We start from the raw sequence: 14,900 nt of genomic DNA on the forward strand, positions 1-14,900 counted from the left end.
TCTTCTCAGGGAGAAGGTCCTTGCATCCTGCTCCATTATTGCTGGAAAAGGATGGGAGGCTTCCTGGCAGTGACTCCCATTGCCTGATGTGTAAAGGTCAGGTTGTAGAAGGGGTAAAGCGAGGGACCCTTCATAAACTGGTCCTAACTTCATTTGCTCTCACTCTTCCAGTTCTCTGGTCATGCCAGGCTATGGGTATACATGAGTGTGTACACACACACACACACACAACATGCATGCGTGCACACACCTGCTCCCCAGCATACCTTAGGGTACTCACACTCCTTTCTCCTTTCGCATTTCTGCATACTGTCCTCTCTGACGCTTTTTGGAGTCACCCACACTGCACTCGTCACTCCTTCCTCCTGCTGCCTTGCTCTGTGCGTGCTCAGCTTCCCTCCCCCCCGGGGGGGGCACTGGGTGCTGTGTTGTTGCACACATGTGTCTTTCTGGAATCCCCGGGGCCTCCATGGTGCCAGGCACCTAGCAGCTTCCCTTTGACTGTCTGTCCGCTTGAATGAGTGCGTGTCACATTGAGCCTTACTATCCACAAAATGATCGGCAAATGGTCGATTTTTGAAGCTCATCTTCTCTTCGCAAGTCACTTCCATGGAAGATTTTTACCTATGACTTGCCTGTTGAGCTGGTGACATTGTCAAGTTGACATCCGCACTGAATTGCCATCCGAACTTAATTTTAGAGACAATGGGAATTTCAGGGAAATGATGTTTTTCTTCTCTCAAAGGAGTATTATGACCACTTTAAAATTGGACCATTATTTTATGCATTTCTGAAGTCGAAGTTGGTAAAAGCCAAATTTTGTTGGCTCTGCCATTTGGACCCAGATAGAGGCCTGGGTCTACAAGCAACGTCTACATTCTAATTAACGTGGATGAAAGATGAAAGAGTTTGGGCCCTTGGTAGATCAATAACATTCATTAATTTTCTCTTAGCATCTACCACAGGGTCTTACAGATAATGGGTACAAATTGTATTTGTTAAATGGATAAATTAATCTATATATGTGTTGATTTTTATGGATCATGCATTTTTATGACAACTGTTTTCTGTTCTGTGTTGTCTTTTTTCTGAGTAAAATATGATCTTGTAACAGATTGAGGGGGTTCAGGGGGTTCATGGGCATACAGTCCCCATGAAGATACTAGGTGATGGGCCAAGCTAGTTATTAGCCCCAGTGCCCTGAGCCCTGTCTGTTTGGACATGGAGACCAGCTTCCCATCTCCCAGCCTTCACTGCTCAGAGCAGATCTGCAGGGTGAGATGGTGTGGTGGGGCGAGCAAGCAGGGACCTGGCTGACAGACAGACCGGACTCCACAGAAGGCCTATCAGCAACCATGTGACCTCAGGTAGCGTCTTAGCATCTTTGCATCTCGGCTCCTCTTTTGTAAAATGGGCCTGATAATTATAATCTATCCATCATACGATGGCCAGGAAGATTAAATGAGGGAATGAGGACAAAATATTTTCACGGGAGCTGCTGCTTCTGTCGGCCCAGGGAAACCCTCTGTGAGCCCCTGTAGCTGGCAGTGTTTACATACAGGCAGAAACCAGGGTGCAAGGTAGCGTGCCATCATTAGCTGGCTGGGGGCTGGCTCGGGGCTGCGAGGCAGGCAGTGGGATCTTCTGGCATGTGGTGGTGTGGCTGAGGCGTGGTCCTTCATATCCCAGCCTGGAAGGAGACACTTATTTATGTCCACCCCTTAGACTTCCTGTTTCTGAGACTCTCAGAAGGAAGGGAAAGAACCTTCCATCCCAAGTTCTCTAAGTGGCTGTAGTGAGCCCCCACCGTAGTGAAGATGCAGATGGACTTGTCATAAGCACAGTGGTAAGAGGCATCTTGGTGGGGGCTTGGTGATGCTCTATCCCCTGGACACTGTCTGGCTCCCCAGCTCCCTCTTCCCAAAGGCACAGATTCTGGCCTGCCTGCCCTGCTCCTCGATCCGTCTCCTCACTGGAGTACCTGCCTTTCTTGTCTTCTGAGATCTGCCCAACCTTTCCTCAGCAGGCCTGGGTTGAGGCCCGTGGCCTTGGTCACTGAGATTACCATGGCCTCAGTCACTGACATTGCTGTGCCCTCTTCAACACAGTAAGCTCTCGAATTGGGGAAAAGGACCATCTGGGAGGCAGAATGTCAAGAGCAGAAATGGGAGGTGAGAACAGTCAGAGGAAGGGGAAGCAAGTGTTTAAAAATATTAAGCAGAGACCTGGATGGGAACCCAACATCAGCTCTTTGGTTGTTCCTGAAGCCCAGAAGGTCCAATGTGCTGTTTGGGCGTGAGCCATGACAACCTCACGCTGGCTCACACCCGTTTCCTGGCCAGACCCGGTGCTCCTCCTTGTGGGCTGGGCTCGCGGTGTCTCACGCTCATGTCTTTGAGGGTGGTGTTTCTCTGCAGAAGCTTGCCCTTGCGAGCAGGAGGGAGGATGTTGGCCTGAGTCTGGGGGACAGCTGACCTGGGAGGAAGTCCAGCCTCACGGCACCCGGAGGTGAGGTTGTCTGCCTCGATGCTATTTGTTGCATTCTTCTGAGGAGGGTGTTGAACTGTGTGACCGAGTCCCCTCCTAGGATTGCATGTTGGTGGAAGGGCTGTTTGGGGTGGTGGAGCCTTGTGTGAAGGGCTGTGGTTTGGGAAGGACGGCTTGAGCCTAAGTAGAAGCATCTGGGTTTGGCTGTGCCAGACAAGCTCAGTGGAGGAGCAGTGACATGTGACAGGGCTTGGGCTAGGTTTTCAGTGGAAGGGCCAGAAAGAAAAAGGACTCCTTCTAGTGGGTTCCGTGGAGCTGGGCTCCAGCACAAATGTTCTTAGGGATCTTTTGGAACTTGCCCAGTGGGGAGGGGCTGGGAATGCCCAGTGCCCACAGCTCACTAACCTGGCACTTTGGGGAAGAAAGACTCTAAGCAGGAAATACTGCCTTCGCCCCCCGCTGGCCCTGGCACCACCAGCCAGCCTATGCCTGGGCTCCGGGCCCTTCAGGCTGTTCTGGTCCATCTCCGCCTCCCAGTCTCAACTTCCCTGGCTGACCAAACCGAGCCGCCTGACCTGGGGTGTTTAGGTGGCAGTGAGAAGTCTGTGTGTGGAAAACATGTTCACAGCCCAAAGCGTCAAACACCAGACGGATGTTTGGTATCAGAAGTGACTGACACTGTGATTCCACTGCCACAAGGTCAGTGGCTTTTTCACCTTCAGAGGCTTTCTAGTCTCCTGGGCGGATTTTCCTGAGGCTGCTTAAGCTTCTGTTCCCTAGATCAAGAAATCCAGGCTCCACCTCTTCCCTTTTATCAGACTCACATATTTGCTCTAGGCCATCAGCAATTCCCAGAGCGGCTTTCTCAGCTCCCTGACCCCTGTCCTGCTCCACTGCTCTGTGTTCTGACATAACACCCTCTGTTCTGATGGTAAGTCAACCTCTGTGGCCTTGTCCTTCAGGCCTGCTGCAGAGACGGTCTGTGGGCCCTGCCGGGGCGGGGGGGCGGGGGGTTCCTCCTCATCAGGCCCTTCCCTTTGAGGGCAGAGACCTCCAGACTGGACAGAACCTCAGGCCTTGGGCCTTTCAGGGCCCCTGGCATCCATGGAAGCTTCTTAACCTCCACTTTAGACCTGCAACCTCTTTGTTTCATCCATGTTCTCCTTTGTGGAAGGGGACTGTCCATCCTATACCTGTCCCATTGTATTTTGGAAGAAAATAACTTGTTTTAAGAACCACAGATGGAGAGGAATTTTGCCCCTGGTCAGCTTCAGGGGCACTGTGTGTTTCTGTCTGTCCCTTCACACACATGAGGTGGAGCTGAGCCCTTGTTTTCAGAGACACTGCCCTGCCCGCAGAGAGCTTACCACTGAGACACAGGAGTCTCACACATAAGTGGCCAGCGCTCTAGAGAGTTCCAGGTGCTGTGAGGGAAGTCTGTCATGGGCATGGAGAGGGGGAGAGAGCAGTCACTTCCATGTGGGGGATGGGAGGGGGTCCCTAGAATCATGACACTGGGATTGGGCCTTGAACGAGGAGCGGGAATTGAGCAGGTGGAATGGGGTCATGGGCTAAAATGGTGCTTGTTGAAGGGGCCTTACAGCAAAATCAGGTGGGGTGAAATGGTTAGTGCTTGGGAAGGGGCCAAGTGTGGCTGAGAGAATTACCGCTGCTGTGGTTGTGAACTCCCAGCCAGCTATGTGCAGAGGACTTCTGCCTGCATTATTATGAGTCCCTGTAATCCCAGAATATGTATATTTTCACCTGCGCTTTATAAATAGGGAAAATGCAGCTGAGTGAGGTTAAAGAATGGGGGCCAAGGACATAGCCCATGACAGGAGGAGTGTGGGTCCAAATGCAGCCTGACAAGAGTGCCTGCTCCTGACTACCTCGTGGGTCCTTCACTTTCTGTCTGGAGTGCGAGCTGGGTGAGCAGTCGTACAAGGCTGGAGTGCCTCGGTGAGGTTTGTGGAACAGCCCTGTGCGCTTGGCTGTAGGGCGGAACAGGAGGGGGGTGTGGGAGTGAGGCTGTAGGTAGGAAAGACAGTCAGGAAGCCATGGTTGGCATTCTGATGGGAGATAGTGTGGCCTGAAGCAGGGCAGGAGAAGGGAGGGACGTGAGAGGGAGACTTTGCTGGGTGTGGAGACCCCCCTGGATGTGGATGAGAGGCGGGAAGGCACGGCTTGACTCCCAGGGTTCCAGCTTGGTGACTGTGGTGGGGCATCACCATGGTGGGTGGGGAGCATATTGGAGAAGACCATCTTTTGGGGCCTGCCAAGTGTGAGGGTGTGGAGAGGGAAGTGGGTATCAAGTATGGGTCAGGGGCACACCTGTCTCTCAGCCTTTGGTTTCCCACTGACAATGAATAGTTTTATCAGTGAATTTGTGTAAATGTCCTCAGGGCTTACAGAATGGGGGTGCCCTCAGGGGCTGAGACACAGAAAGAGTGTGGGGGAGATGGCTCTGCTATGCCTCTTTCCTCCCTTTCCTGAAAAGAAAAATAGAAGGGGAGGTCACGTTTAGGTAGGCAGGGTCAAGTTTGGTTTCCTGGAAGAACTGGCTAGAAGAGAAGATGGGAATTTAGTGAGGAAAGCTACTGGCTTGGGTGAAAAGCAGGAAAGCAACTGGTACAGTCAACTAACTATAGTCTGTCCCCTGATGAGAAGACATTTGGTTTGGACAGAGGTTGGCCCGGTGTGATGGAAGTTAAAGTTGCAGCCCAGGAAGTTGAGTCCATGTGGCAAAAGGCATGAATTCTAGAGGCTGATGCTGAGCCCCGGAGACTTTCTAAGCAGAGAGTGCCTGGTCGGAGCTGTGTTTGCCTTCTCTCTCTGGCTCTTCAGCTTCATTCAGTATCAGAGTCACCCCAGGAGCTAGGCAGGATACAAACGTCAGGCCATCTTCTGCTTCAGTGAGGCTGGACCTCTGTGCTTGTGTTGTTGTCCGGGGACTGTGATGAACACCAGTGTTTGAGGACCACTGAGTCAGGTGACACTTTAGTGCAGGGTGGGATGGACAGGGCTGCCTGGAGGCAGCAGCCAGGTAGGAGGCACTTGTGGGAGTCTAGGGTGAGGTAATGCAGGGACAGGTGAGGCCGTGGGAGCAGGCGAGATCACCCCTGCAGCGAGTACTGGGAAAGAGACCGTCTCTGGTCTGACTCAGCGGACGTTGGCTCTCCTGATTGCGTACTCTCCATCCCGAACCTTCTGTGTAACTTCTAGGACAGCACTTTCTCAGTTCACCTGGCTGTTCTCCTCTGTCCCCTTTGTTGGTTCTTCTCCCTGATGGCTTTGTTGAAGTGTTCCAGAGAGTTCTGGGGCCTCTTGCATTTCCTTTCTTCTTCCTTCCCTTCCTCCCTCCCATCCTTCCTTCCTTCCTTCCGCTCTTCCTCCCACCCCACCCCGCACACTGCTTAGGTTACTTCATACAGTTGTTTTAAATTCCATCTCTGTGTCGAAGGCTCCCAAATTCTCTCCAGCCAGACTTACCTCCAAACATCAGACTCATAGTTCCAAATGCCTTACTCAGTATATCTTTCTGGGTGTCTCATTAGGCATTTTTTTTTTTAAGGATTTAATATATTTATTTGCGAGAGAGCGGGGTGGGGGCACGTGTTAGGCAGGACAGAGGGAGAGGGAGAGGTAGACTCTATCCCAGGACCCTGGGATCATGACCTGAGCTGAAGGCAGATGCTTAACTGACTGAGTCACCCAGGCACACCCCTGCCTCCCCAAACCTTAGGCATCTTAAACTGAACATTTCCAGAACCAATCTCCTGACCTTTTCCTTCCAGCTGCTTCTACAGCCCTTCCAGGCTCCCGGAGACTCAAAACAAAAAGCTCATGGTCATTCTGACTCCTTTCTCCCATGTCCACTCTGTCAGTATAGCTTGCTGGCTTTGCCTTCAACTTATATCAAGACTTAGAACATTTACCACCATCATTCTGGTCCAAGCTACCTTCATCTCTCACCTGGCTTTCCTGTGTTCACCAGTGCACTGTACCCCCGACCACCCCTGTCCATTTTCAGCCAAAGTGTTCCTTTTTGTAAAGGTCTCCCATCCAAGTACTAACCAGGCCCGACCCTGCTTAGCTTCCGAGATCAGACGAGATCGGGCGCGTTCAGGGTGGTATGGCCGTAGACCCTTTTTGTAAAGGTATTGTAGACCCTCCCGTGTTCACAACCCTCTACTGCGTTCCTGTCTCAGAGGTAAAGTGAAAGGATGGTGTGTGTCTTCAGCCAAGATGCCTAACTTTTTGCTCATGGGCAAAGTGGGAGATTCCCTAAGTGGTGTGTGGGGATTACGTGAGTCAGTGGTGGATAAAGTAGCGAGTAGCTGCAGTCACTTGTGGGAGAGGAGGAAGGAGCACGCACCGAGTCACTCTGTGCCAGGCACACCACGCATATTACCTTTTTAAGTCATTTTGATTGTTTTTATTTTGATCACTAGGATTATCTACACAATTTAAACAGTCAAATGATTGTACATGATTTGTTAAAACAGCTGTTGTCTCCCTGCCTGCCCATCCCCATTGCTCTTCCTCTTAAATTTTGAGTATTTTTATCCATATTGCTGAAAAGATGCTCTTTCTGCTGCTTTGTTTTTTTTTTTTTTTTTTTTTTTCAGTTGTCATTATCTAGTGACTTCTGAGCTCGCACTCTAGGAGGTAAGGAATCCTGGCTGTCTTTCCAGCCCCACCCCATTGCCCACCAGCCTGATCTGTCCAGGCACTTCGGGTTAGATAAGGTCTGGGGTTACTTTTGCTTTTTGGTTTCCATGCAGTTCTTTGGTCACTTGCTTGGTTTTCTGTTTTCTTATCAGTGAATTAAACAAATTCCTTACTAATTATATAAATCCCCTCTGCGTGTTCTCATGCATGAGGTGTCTTGTGAATTTTATGTTCCTGGAGAAATCTCTCCCTGAGCTTTGGGAAGCTCTCTAACATGGACCAGCTGCCCTTTTACATTGCTGCAGAGCCGTTGACCTTAGGTCTCCTGTCACTTCTCCGTGTCCTTGTGAGCTTATGGCTTTCAAAATAAATTCTTCTACTGTTGTTGCTGTGGATAGCTAAATTAGATGTTCAATTCCGTCCGCTGTATTTCCTGAGGTTGATCTTGTTTGCTTTCACTGGTAACAATGCAAGTTTATAGATGAGACCGTTGAGTCTGAGAGGGTTGTTCAATAATTTGTCTAAAGACCCACAGCCATTATACCACAGAGCGTGTGTTTTAACTTGAGACTGTGGCTATGAAACCTATGTTCTTTCCTCTTTGTGCTCTGAAAATAAAGGTGTTATTAGTTGATATGGGATGTGATCGAGAACGCTGGCCATCAATTTCCCTTGTATGTCTTCTTTCATCTTCCTTTTTTTTAAATACTGAAAATGGTTTCTTGCTCTCTTATCCCAAAATGATAAATTCCCTGTACCCTGTTAAGAAGCTGTCTCCCAAGCATAAGGATAGCAAGAGGTATTTCTTAAAATAACCATTTAAAAACAGCTCTGGTTTCTGGGAAACCTATAAATTGTGGGGAAAAGGCTTTGGTTGGTTGTGATATGATGATGCTTCTTTACCACTTGGTGGCCGTGTGGGGAAGGAGGACCTGTGTGATGAGTCTTAAGTTTGGTGGTGGTAGGTTTTTGGCTGAGGGTTCCTTCCCTAAGCCTTGCTTTCTACTTGGGGGGACACTGTCCTCCCTCCCCCCTCCACCTGGGTACAGCTGCCGAAGAGTCCAGTCCCAGCTCTGACTCAGCTGTGCCCATGGCATAGAGACCTTGGTTGGAGGAGTACGGATACCAGCGACTCTGGATCTGTTCCTGATTCCTTCCTTTGTCCAGGCCACGGGCAGCCTGCCTGAAACACTTGTGGCTCTAACCACTTTTACGGAGAGAAAAGTACTTTATAAAATGGAATGGAAGCTTGCACTTCAGCTTGGGTGGGATAAGCCAAGGTTACTTGCCCGAGATTTATCTTAATCTACAATTACTGCTAATGCAGTATCTAAATTACCGCCCGCCTGAGAGTGCACCAGATAATGGGTGGCTAATTGTGACTAACTTTCTAAACTTCAGAACCCCTAATCCTGCACTGTGATCAATGTCCAGGAGCCCAGCTGGCCTTTGTGTAGTGTAGTTCCGTGGGCTGTGACATCTGTCACCAGACACTTGTCATTCCAAAAATAATGGCTGTCCCGTATTGGCTGCAGCTACAGAGTCATTTTCTCCTTGCTGGTCAAGTTCTGTGTTAGTGGGACACTGTCACAGGTAGGATGGCAGCATCTGGAGAGGCCTGTGGCTGAAGGGAAGGGTGAACGGTACATAGGCTACACATTTTCTTAACCTTTCCCACCTCTTCTTTATAGCCAGAGCTGATCTCTTGGTGAGAGAAGTCCGTCTGCTCCTCCACCATCCTGGGCAGGGCCCTGTGAAGAGTCCAGGTGTCCAGAGAAAATGAGAGCTGGTTGTGGCCACTAGAACAACTGTCACTGTACTGAGGTCATTAAGAGCTGTCATCCTCTGCCTGCCACTCTCCTTCCTGGGATGCCACAGTGTCCCCTGGGCACACTGTCTCTTTCCCTGGCGTCCGTGCTCTGTCAGGCCCCTGATTGGGTCTCCTGTCATTGGTAGAGAATGTGATTTCACTTCTACCTCCCCATCACCGGCTTAGAGCTTGTCCTGCTTTTCCCTTGGGCCTTTGGAGTTTTCCCCAGAATGTGGCTCTCTCCCAGCTGCTTTGGGTTGTCACCTCTCACCTCGCTTCTCTCCAGGAGCATCCAGGTGTCCACCTTCTAGAGCTTCGTGGACTTAAGCCTCACATCTGTGATGAACCCAGGCTCTCAAGAGAGGTGGAGGGAAGAACAGACACTGAGTGGTGCCGCCTGACATGTTTGCCTCTGAGGCCCCAAGTCCTTGAGGGCCATGATTGTACCGTCACGTGTTACAGATAGGAGCTTTAACCTCGACAGTGGTCACTAGCTGCCAGACTGGGAATGATTGGCAGCCCTGTGGCTCCCCTGTTCTGATGAGAGTGTCTGCACTCACAGATGGGGGCTGGAGGCCTCACACTGATGGCATGTTTGAGCCTTCCAAGGTCTCTCTTGTTCCCCACACCACTGACACCTCACAGCTGCCCTATGACAGTGGCTGGTGGGGCCCCTTCTTACCCACGTGTCCTGCCATCATCTCAGAACAAGCAGGTCTAGAACTGAGCTTGTCAGCTGCCCTAAACAGGTTCTGGCTTCTGAATGCTCCCAGCCCACTGGCTCAGGCTCCCGGGATGTATATATGATACACCTTTGACTCACATTTCACTTCACACCACTCCCACAGGTCCACCCAACTTGCTGTTCGCCAAGTACAAACTCGTCACTGGGCAGAAGGCCATGCGCCTCCTTTTATGGCCCTTCTGTTGCAGGGGGACATGGCCTGGGCCTTCTGGGCTGGGCACCTTCCAGCTGTCCTCTCCCTGTCACCCTGGTAGTAAGGCCCCCTGTGGGGCCTGTCTGTTGAAATAAGAGACCTTTCGTCTCAAAAACCTGTCATGTTGACATCTGAGGACACTTGAGGTATTGTGTACCAGCATCTAGACCCCTGACGTGGTGGTGTGATTCCCAAGCTCCTCTCACTCTCTACCCTTGTCACACTTACGTAAATTCCGTGGAAGGTTTTGACTCATCACGAGCAGCTGGCTGCCCCAGTAGAATCTCGTCAGCCATTTTGACATTTGCCAACTCCATCCTGCCCTTACATGCTTCTCTACTTTTCCACCCCCTCTGCCTGGAATAACATTTCTCTCCCTTATCTTCTGAGAAAGCTTCTACTCATCCCTCAAGACCCAGGGAAGCTGCACACCTGCCTCAGTCGGCATATATCCATACTGCGTCATAATTCTTTGTTTATACTTTTGCCTTCACTAGACTGCCTGGTTCTTGAGGGCACAGGGTTCAGGGGACGTTGGTGGAATGTGCCTACCCATTTACTCACAAGGATCTGCTCATAAGCTTCCGCATGCTGGGCACTCTGCTAGGCACGGGGCACATAGGGTGAGCAGGGCAGACAGTCCCCCTGCCTCCATGGGGAGAGCGAGCAAGTAGAGTTGGCAAGAAAGCAAGTATATGGACGAGATACTTTAGAATAGCTGCGCTTCACAGGGGCTGCTCGAGGTGGAGGTGACACATGGGAACTGAAACCTGGAAGATGAGAAGAAACCAGCTATGCAGAGAGCTGGGAAAGCGTGCTCAGGGCTGAGGGGATGGCAGGTGGAAAGTTACAGAGGAGGTCTTGGAGTGTTTCGGGGGCAGACAGGAGACCAATGCTGCTGGAATGTGAGCAGTGGGGAGAACAGCATGGGGTTGGCCTGGCCAGATTCCTACACTGCCTGTTTCATAGGTCCCCAGGAGTGAGCAGTTTGGATTTTTCTTTCGAAGTAGTAGGAAGTCCTTAGAGGGAAGTATTTCAGACCTTCAGTATCTCTGAACAGGTGGGCATGTGCCGATCATTGTCCTGCTTCTGCTACCCATTCCCGCCCCTGCTTCCTGTTTCCTGCTCCCTCTCCTTTCTCCCTACTCCCCCCAAGCTTGCTTCTGTTCAAGCTCTGAGATCTGCACACTGCATTTGGGGTCTCCAGCTGTCCTGGCTGCTGTTCTCAGCAGGGGCAGCTCTGTTCCTTGCTGCAGCCTTGCCTGGTTCTTGCCACAGCCCTGAGGTGCCCATTAGGCTCCCACCTCCTCTGCAAGCTCCCATTCTCATTCCCGAGTTGATTGTGCAATGATTCTTGGCCTACTGAAGCCCAGTGCCTGTTCCCGAACCTTTCTTGGCCTTTGCTCCTATGAATCACTGCCCTCCCCCTTCACACACATCATTGGTTATCTCTCTTTGCCATGCAGGGGAATCAGCCTCTTGGACTTACCTGGGTTCTTCCTCCCTAAGCCTACCCCACTGAGTTTAAAGTCTCCTCCAGTGAGCTCTCTTGGCCCAAATACATCCCGAGATTATTGCCTGACTTCAGAAACAAAAAGGAAAACAGCTAGCTTATATTGAGCACTTCCTATCTGTAAGGGATGTATTAGTATTTTCTATGAAATAGTAATTCCTCATTTAGTCATGACATCAACCTGGTGATGCAAGTGCTGGTATTATACCCATTTTATGGATGAGGATACTGAGGCTCAGAGATCACATAGTAAATGGCAGAGCAGTGTTTGAACCCAGACTATTTGAACTGCTGCTGCCTGGGACAGTCCCCTGTGGTTCTTTGTGGTCCTAAAATCTTCATCCGCACCATCTCCAAAGCCACTTTTCTGTGTCTGCTCACTTTACTTTCTTCTCTGAAAGTCCGTCTCTACAGGGAATATGAGCAGAGACGCTCAGGAACCCCTGTTTCCTGACCAGTGCCATCCTGGGGTAGAGTAGCCCAGCTTCTGTTCTCCATAGTGCTTATGCCCATTGGGCACATGCACGGCTTTTGCTAAAGGAACTAACAACTTCTGCCTTCAGTTTATAGACATGAACTAGGTAGGGATTGCAAAAACTATTGTCAGTCTCTCCCTGCCAGCCAGGGAATGGGTGGGAAGCAAGAAAAATGAGGAGAGGCTGTAGGAAGGCAGTTCAGCTGAAAAACCTTTCATAGAGGCAGAGTTGACCAGAGATGGCATAACTGCCATCTTCCCCATTAGATGGGAGAATCAGTGGGTGGGCGGGGGGGCGATGGCTGCACTGGGTGTCCTTGGACAAGATGCTCTTCAGTCGTGAAGAGATGGGATGCTGTACCCTGCATGGTGTTGGGTAGAGTAGAACTAAAATGGTAAGAAGGGCTCCAGGTTCCTGGGACAGAACGTTCCCCATGACACTGTGCTGGCAGCCTTCTGAGGCCAGGCTCTTTGGACAATCTGAGAATCGAAAATGGTGGTGGAGGTCTCATCCCAGATCACAACTACCCAGCAAAAGCGTTGCAGGTGCCAGCCTAGGGCAGCCGGGAGATAGTTTGGTGCCTAGGGAGACTGTGGTGATCCCTGCTGCCGCAGGGAATGTCCTCTGGGGTCACTTTCCCTGACTCACAGGGATGCCCCCACCCCCCCACCCCCCCACGCCCTCGGCTCTCCCCCCCGCCCCTGCCCCGTGCTGGCTGCAACTTCTGGAACCTGGGACTCAGTTAACGATTCTCTTAATTTCAGAAGTGAGTGGGATCACATGCTAAAAGTTCATGGAGACAGAGCACTTGTGCCAGGAGGGCAAGGTTCTGGGGCTGGCAGAATTGGGGGGTTCCATGCTAGGATTCTCATGAGGGTGTGCGGCGTGATGATGAAGGATGGCTTGCCGTCTTGCAGGCATCCTGTGGACCTCTCTAACTTTTCCTTTGTTCTGTGCTTGCATCTCCAGTAGGAGAAGGAGGAAACCGAGGGGCAAGGAGTCATGGCTTCCGATGCCAGCCACGTGCTGGAAGCTGCTCTGGAGCAAATGGACGGGATCATCGCAGGTACGCGCAGGGAGCCCTCACGACTCACAGCTTACCCTCCATCCTAGAGGAACCGTTTTCTGTCCTCTGACCTTCCTTCTCACAGCTCACCCTCCATCCTAGAGGAACCATTTTCTGTCCTCTGACCTTCCTTCCTCGCACAGTGAGAAGCCCCTTGGTAGAGGGGTTGTGTTTCATTGTGTATGCCATCTGTTTGTGTAGGAGTTTGGGCTCATGGAAGTTTTTGATGCCTGGGTGAGGTTAGGGCTGCCGAGACAGCATGCGCACCTGCACGGTGGCAGGCCTTGAACTGCGACGTGGCGTGGGTCCCGGCCCTATGGCAGTTTGGCTGCAATAAGATCACTTTTACTGTAAACTGGCCAGAGCACATGATGGTTTATCATAGTCGAGCTGAAGCGAAACTCAAAAGTGGCGACTTTGCTACCTGAGTGCCTGTGTCAGCTCCCTTCCCCAGCTGGTCTCCAGTGTGTTTGGGACTCAGGAGGTCATGTGGTGTCAAATCACCTCATGACCTAAAGATTGTTCTTGGGGTGCCTGGGTGGCTCAGTAGGTTAAGCATCATTTTTTTCTTAAGATTATGTGTGAGAGAGAGAGAGAGAGAGAGAGATAGGTCACGTGTGAGTAAGGGGAGGGGCAGAGGGAGAGGGGGAAGCAGACTCCCCTCTAAACAGGGTGCTTGACATGCGGCTGGATCCCAGGACCCTGGGATCATGACCTGAGCCACCCAGGCACTCCAGCATCAGACTCTTAATTTTGGCTCAGGTCGTGATCCCAGGGACCTGGGATCTAGCCCCATGTCAAGCTCTGTGCTCAGTAGGGAATCTGCCTGAGGATTCTCTCTTTCCCTCTCCCTCTGCCCCTCCTGTCCTGATTTCCCTCTCTCTCTTCAGTAAATAAATCTTAAAAAATAAAGAGAGAGAGAGAGAGAGAATGCTCTTTATGCCATATTGTATCTTAAACTGATCATAGCTGACTTAACATTCACATTTGCCAGTTAGGAATACTCCCTAGAAAAGACCCAGCAAAACTAGTTAATTGGAAAAAGGCTGCCAGTGAGCTGTTTGGGCTCTTTAACTCTTCCATAGTGGGAGCCCAATACCATATTGATTAGAATAAACCTGTCATTGGAGATCTTTCCTGAAGATCCCAGGTCCTCTTTCTGCCCCTAACCCAATAACAAGTCAGTAGCCTGATTTGCCATGCCGGACATGCTTCTTTGGGATTTTGCTCTTCTTCGTGTAGAGCTTCAGCTGGAGGAGGCTGGGGATGGGGGCTTAAGCTGAGTGTGGCTAAAGCCCAGGATGTGTGTGTGGGTACCTGATATTGCCCCTTGCCAGGCATTTGCTGTAGCTTCTACCCTGCAGAGAGAATCTGACTCACTGAGGGTTCTGGGTCTTGGTGCCTGGGATAGGGGTGGGATTGTATGTTGAAGATTCCTTGTGTTTTTTGGGTCCTCTGCAGCCAAGCTGCTTGGCTCAAATCCTAGCTCTACTGTGAGCTGTTTACCTGACCAGGCTTCAGTTTCCTCATATTTTAAATGGGAGTAATAATAGTACCCACCTTAGAGGATTGCCGTGTTTATCCACATAAGGTGCCGAGAACAGTGCCTGGCACATACTAAGCACTCTAAAATGTTAGCTTTTAATAAAGTAACAAGAGATTGAAAGAAATCTTTATTACGTTACATCCTCTCTAGGGACATGGTAGAGTTCTTATTATTTATTCTGGACCTCATCTCACCCATTTGAGTTTTGGGTCTTTCATTGAGTAAGGCTTGTGCATGCCTTGCTAGACTCACGCAGGGCTGCAAGATTCATGCATAGTCTTCTGAGTGGTCTCTGCCCTGTTCTGGCCCTCTACAGGCTGTCTTTCACAGAGCAGCAGAACGATCTTTGAAATGTACATCAAATCACAGTATTCCTCTCTCCAAAACTCATCC

At 50.6% G+C, this 14,900-nt stretch overlaps 1 protein-coding gene across 7 annotated transcripts in view; it reads left to right on the top strand.

Moving 5' to 3' along the window:
* PPFIBP2 (PPFIA binding protein 2) overlaps positions 1-14,900 on the top strand; it is a 145,734-nt gene that overhangs the window by 18,516 nt on the left and 112,318 nt on the right. For 5 of the 7 annotated variants that reach the window (XM_059134988.1, XM_059135005.1, XM_059135016.1 and 2 more), the window contains exon 2: positions 12,868-12,961. In XM_059134988.1, coding sequence (XP_058990971.1) covers positions 12,868-12,961 — 94 coding nt within the window. Of the gene's footprint in view, positions 1-12,864; positions 12,962-14,900 lie in introns of all 7 variants that reach the window. The other 2 variants (XM_059135023.1, XM_059135033.1) reach the window with 1 other exon arrangement.

Source organism: Mustela lutreola, chromosome 1 (assembly GCF_030435805.1).
Source record: "Mustela lutreola isolate mMusLut2 chromosome 1, mMusLut2.pri, whole genome shotgun sequence".
Lineage (NCBI taxonomy): Eukaryota > Metazoa > Chordata > Mammalia > Carnivora > Mustelidae > Mustela > Mustela lutreola.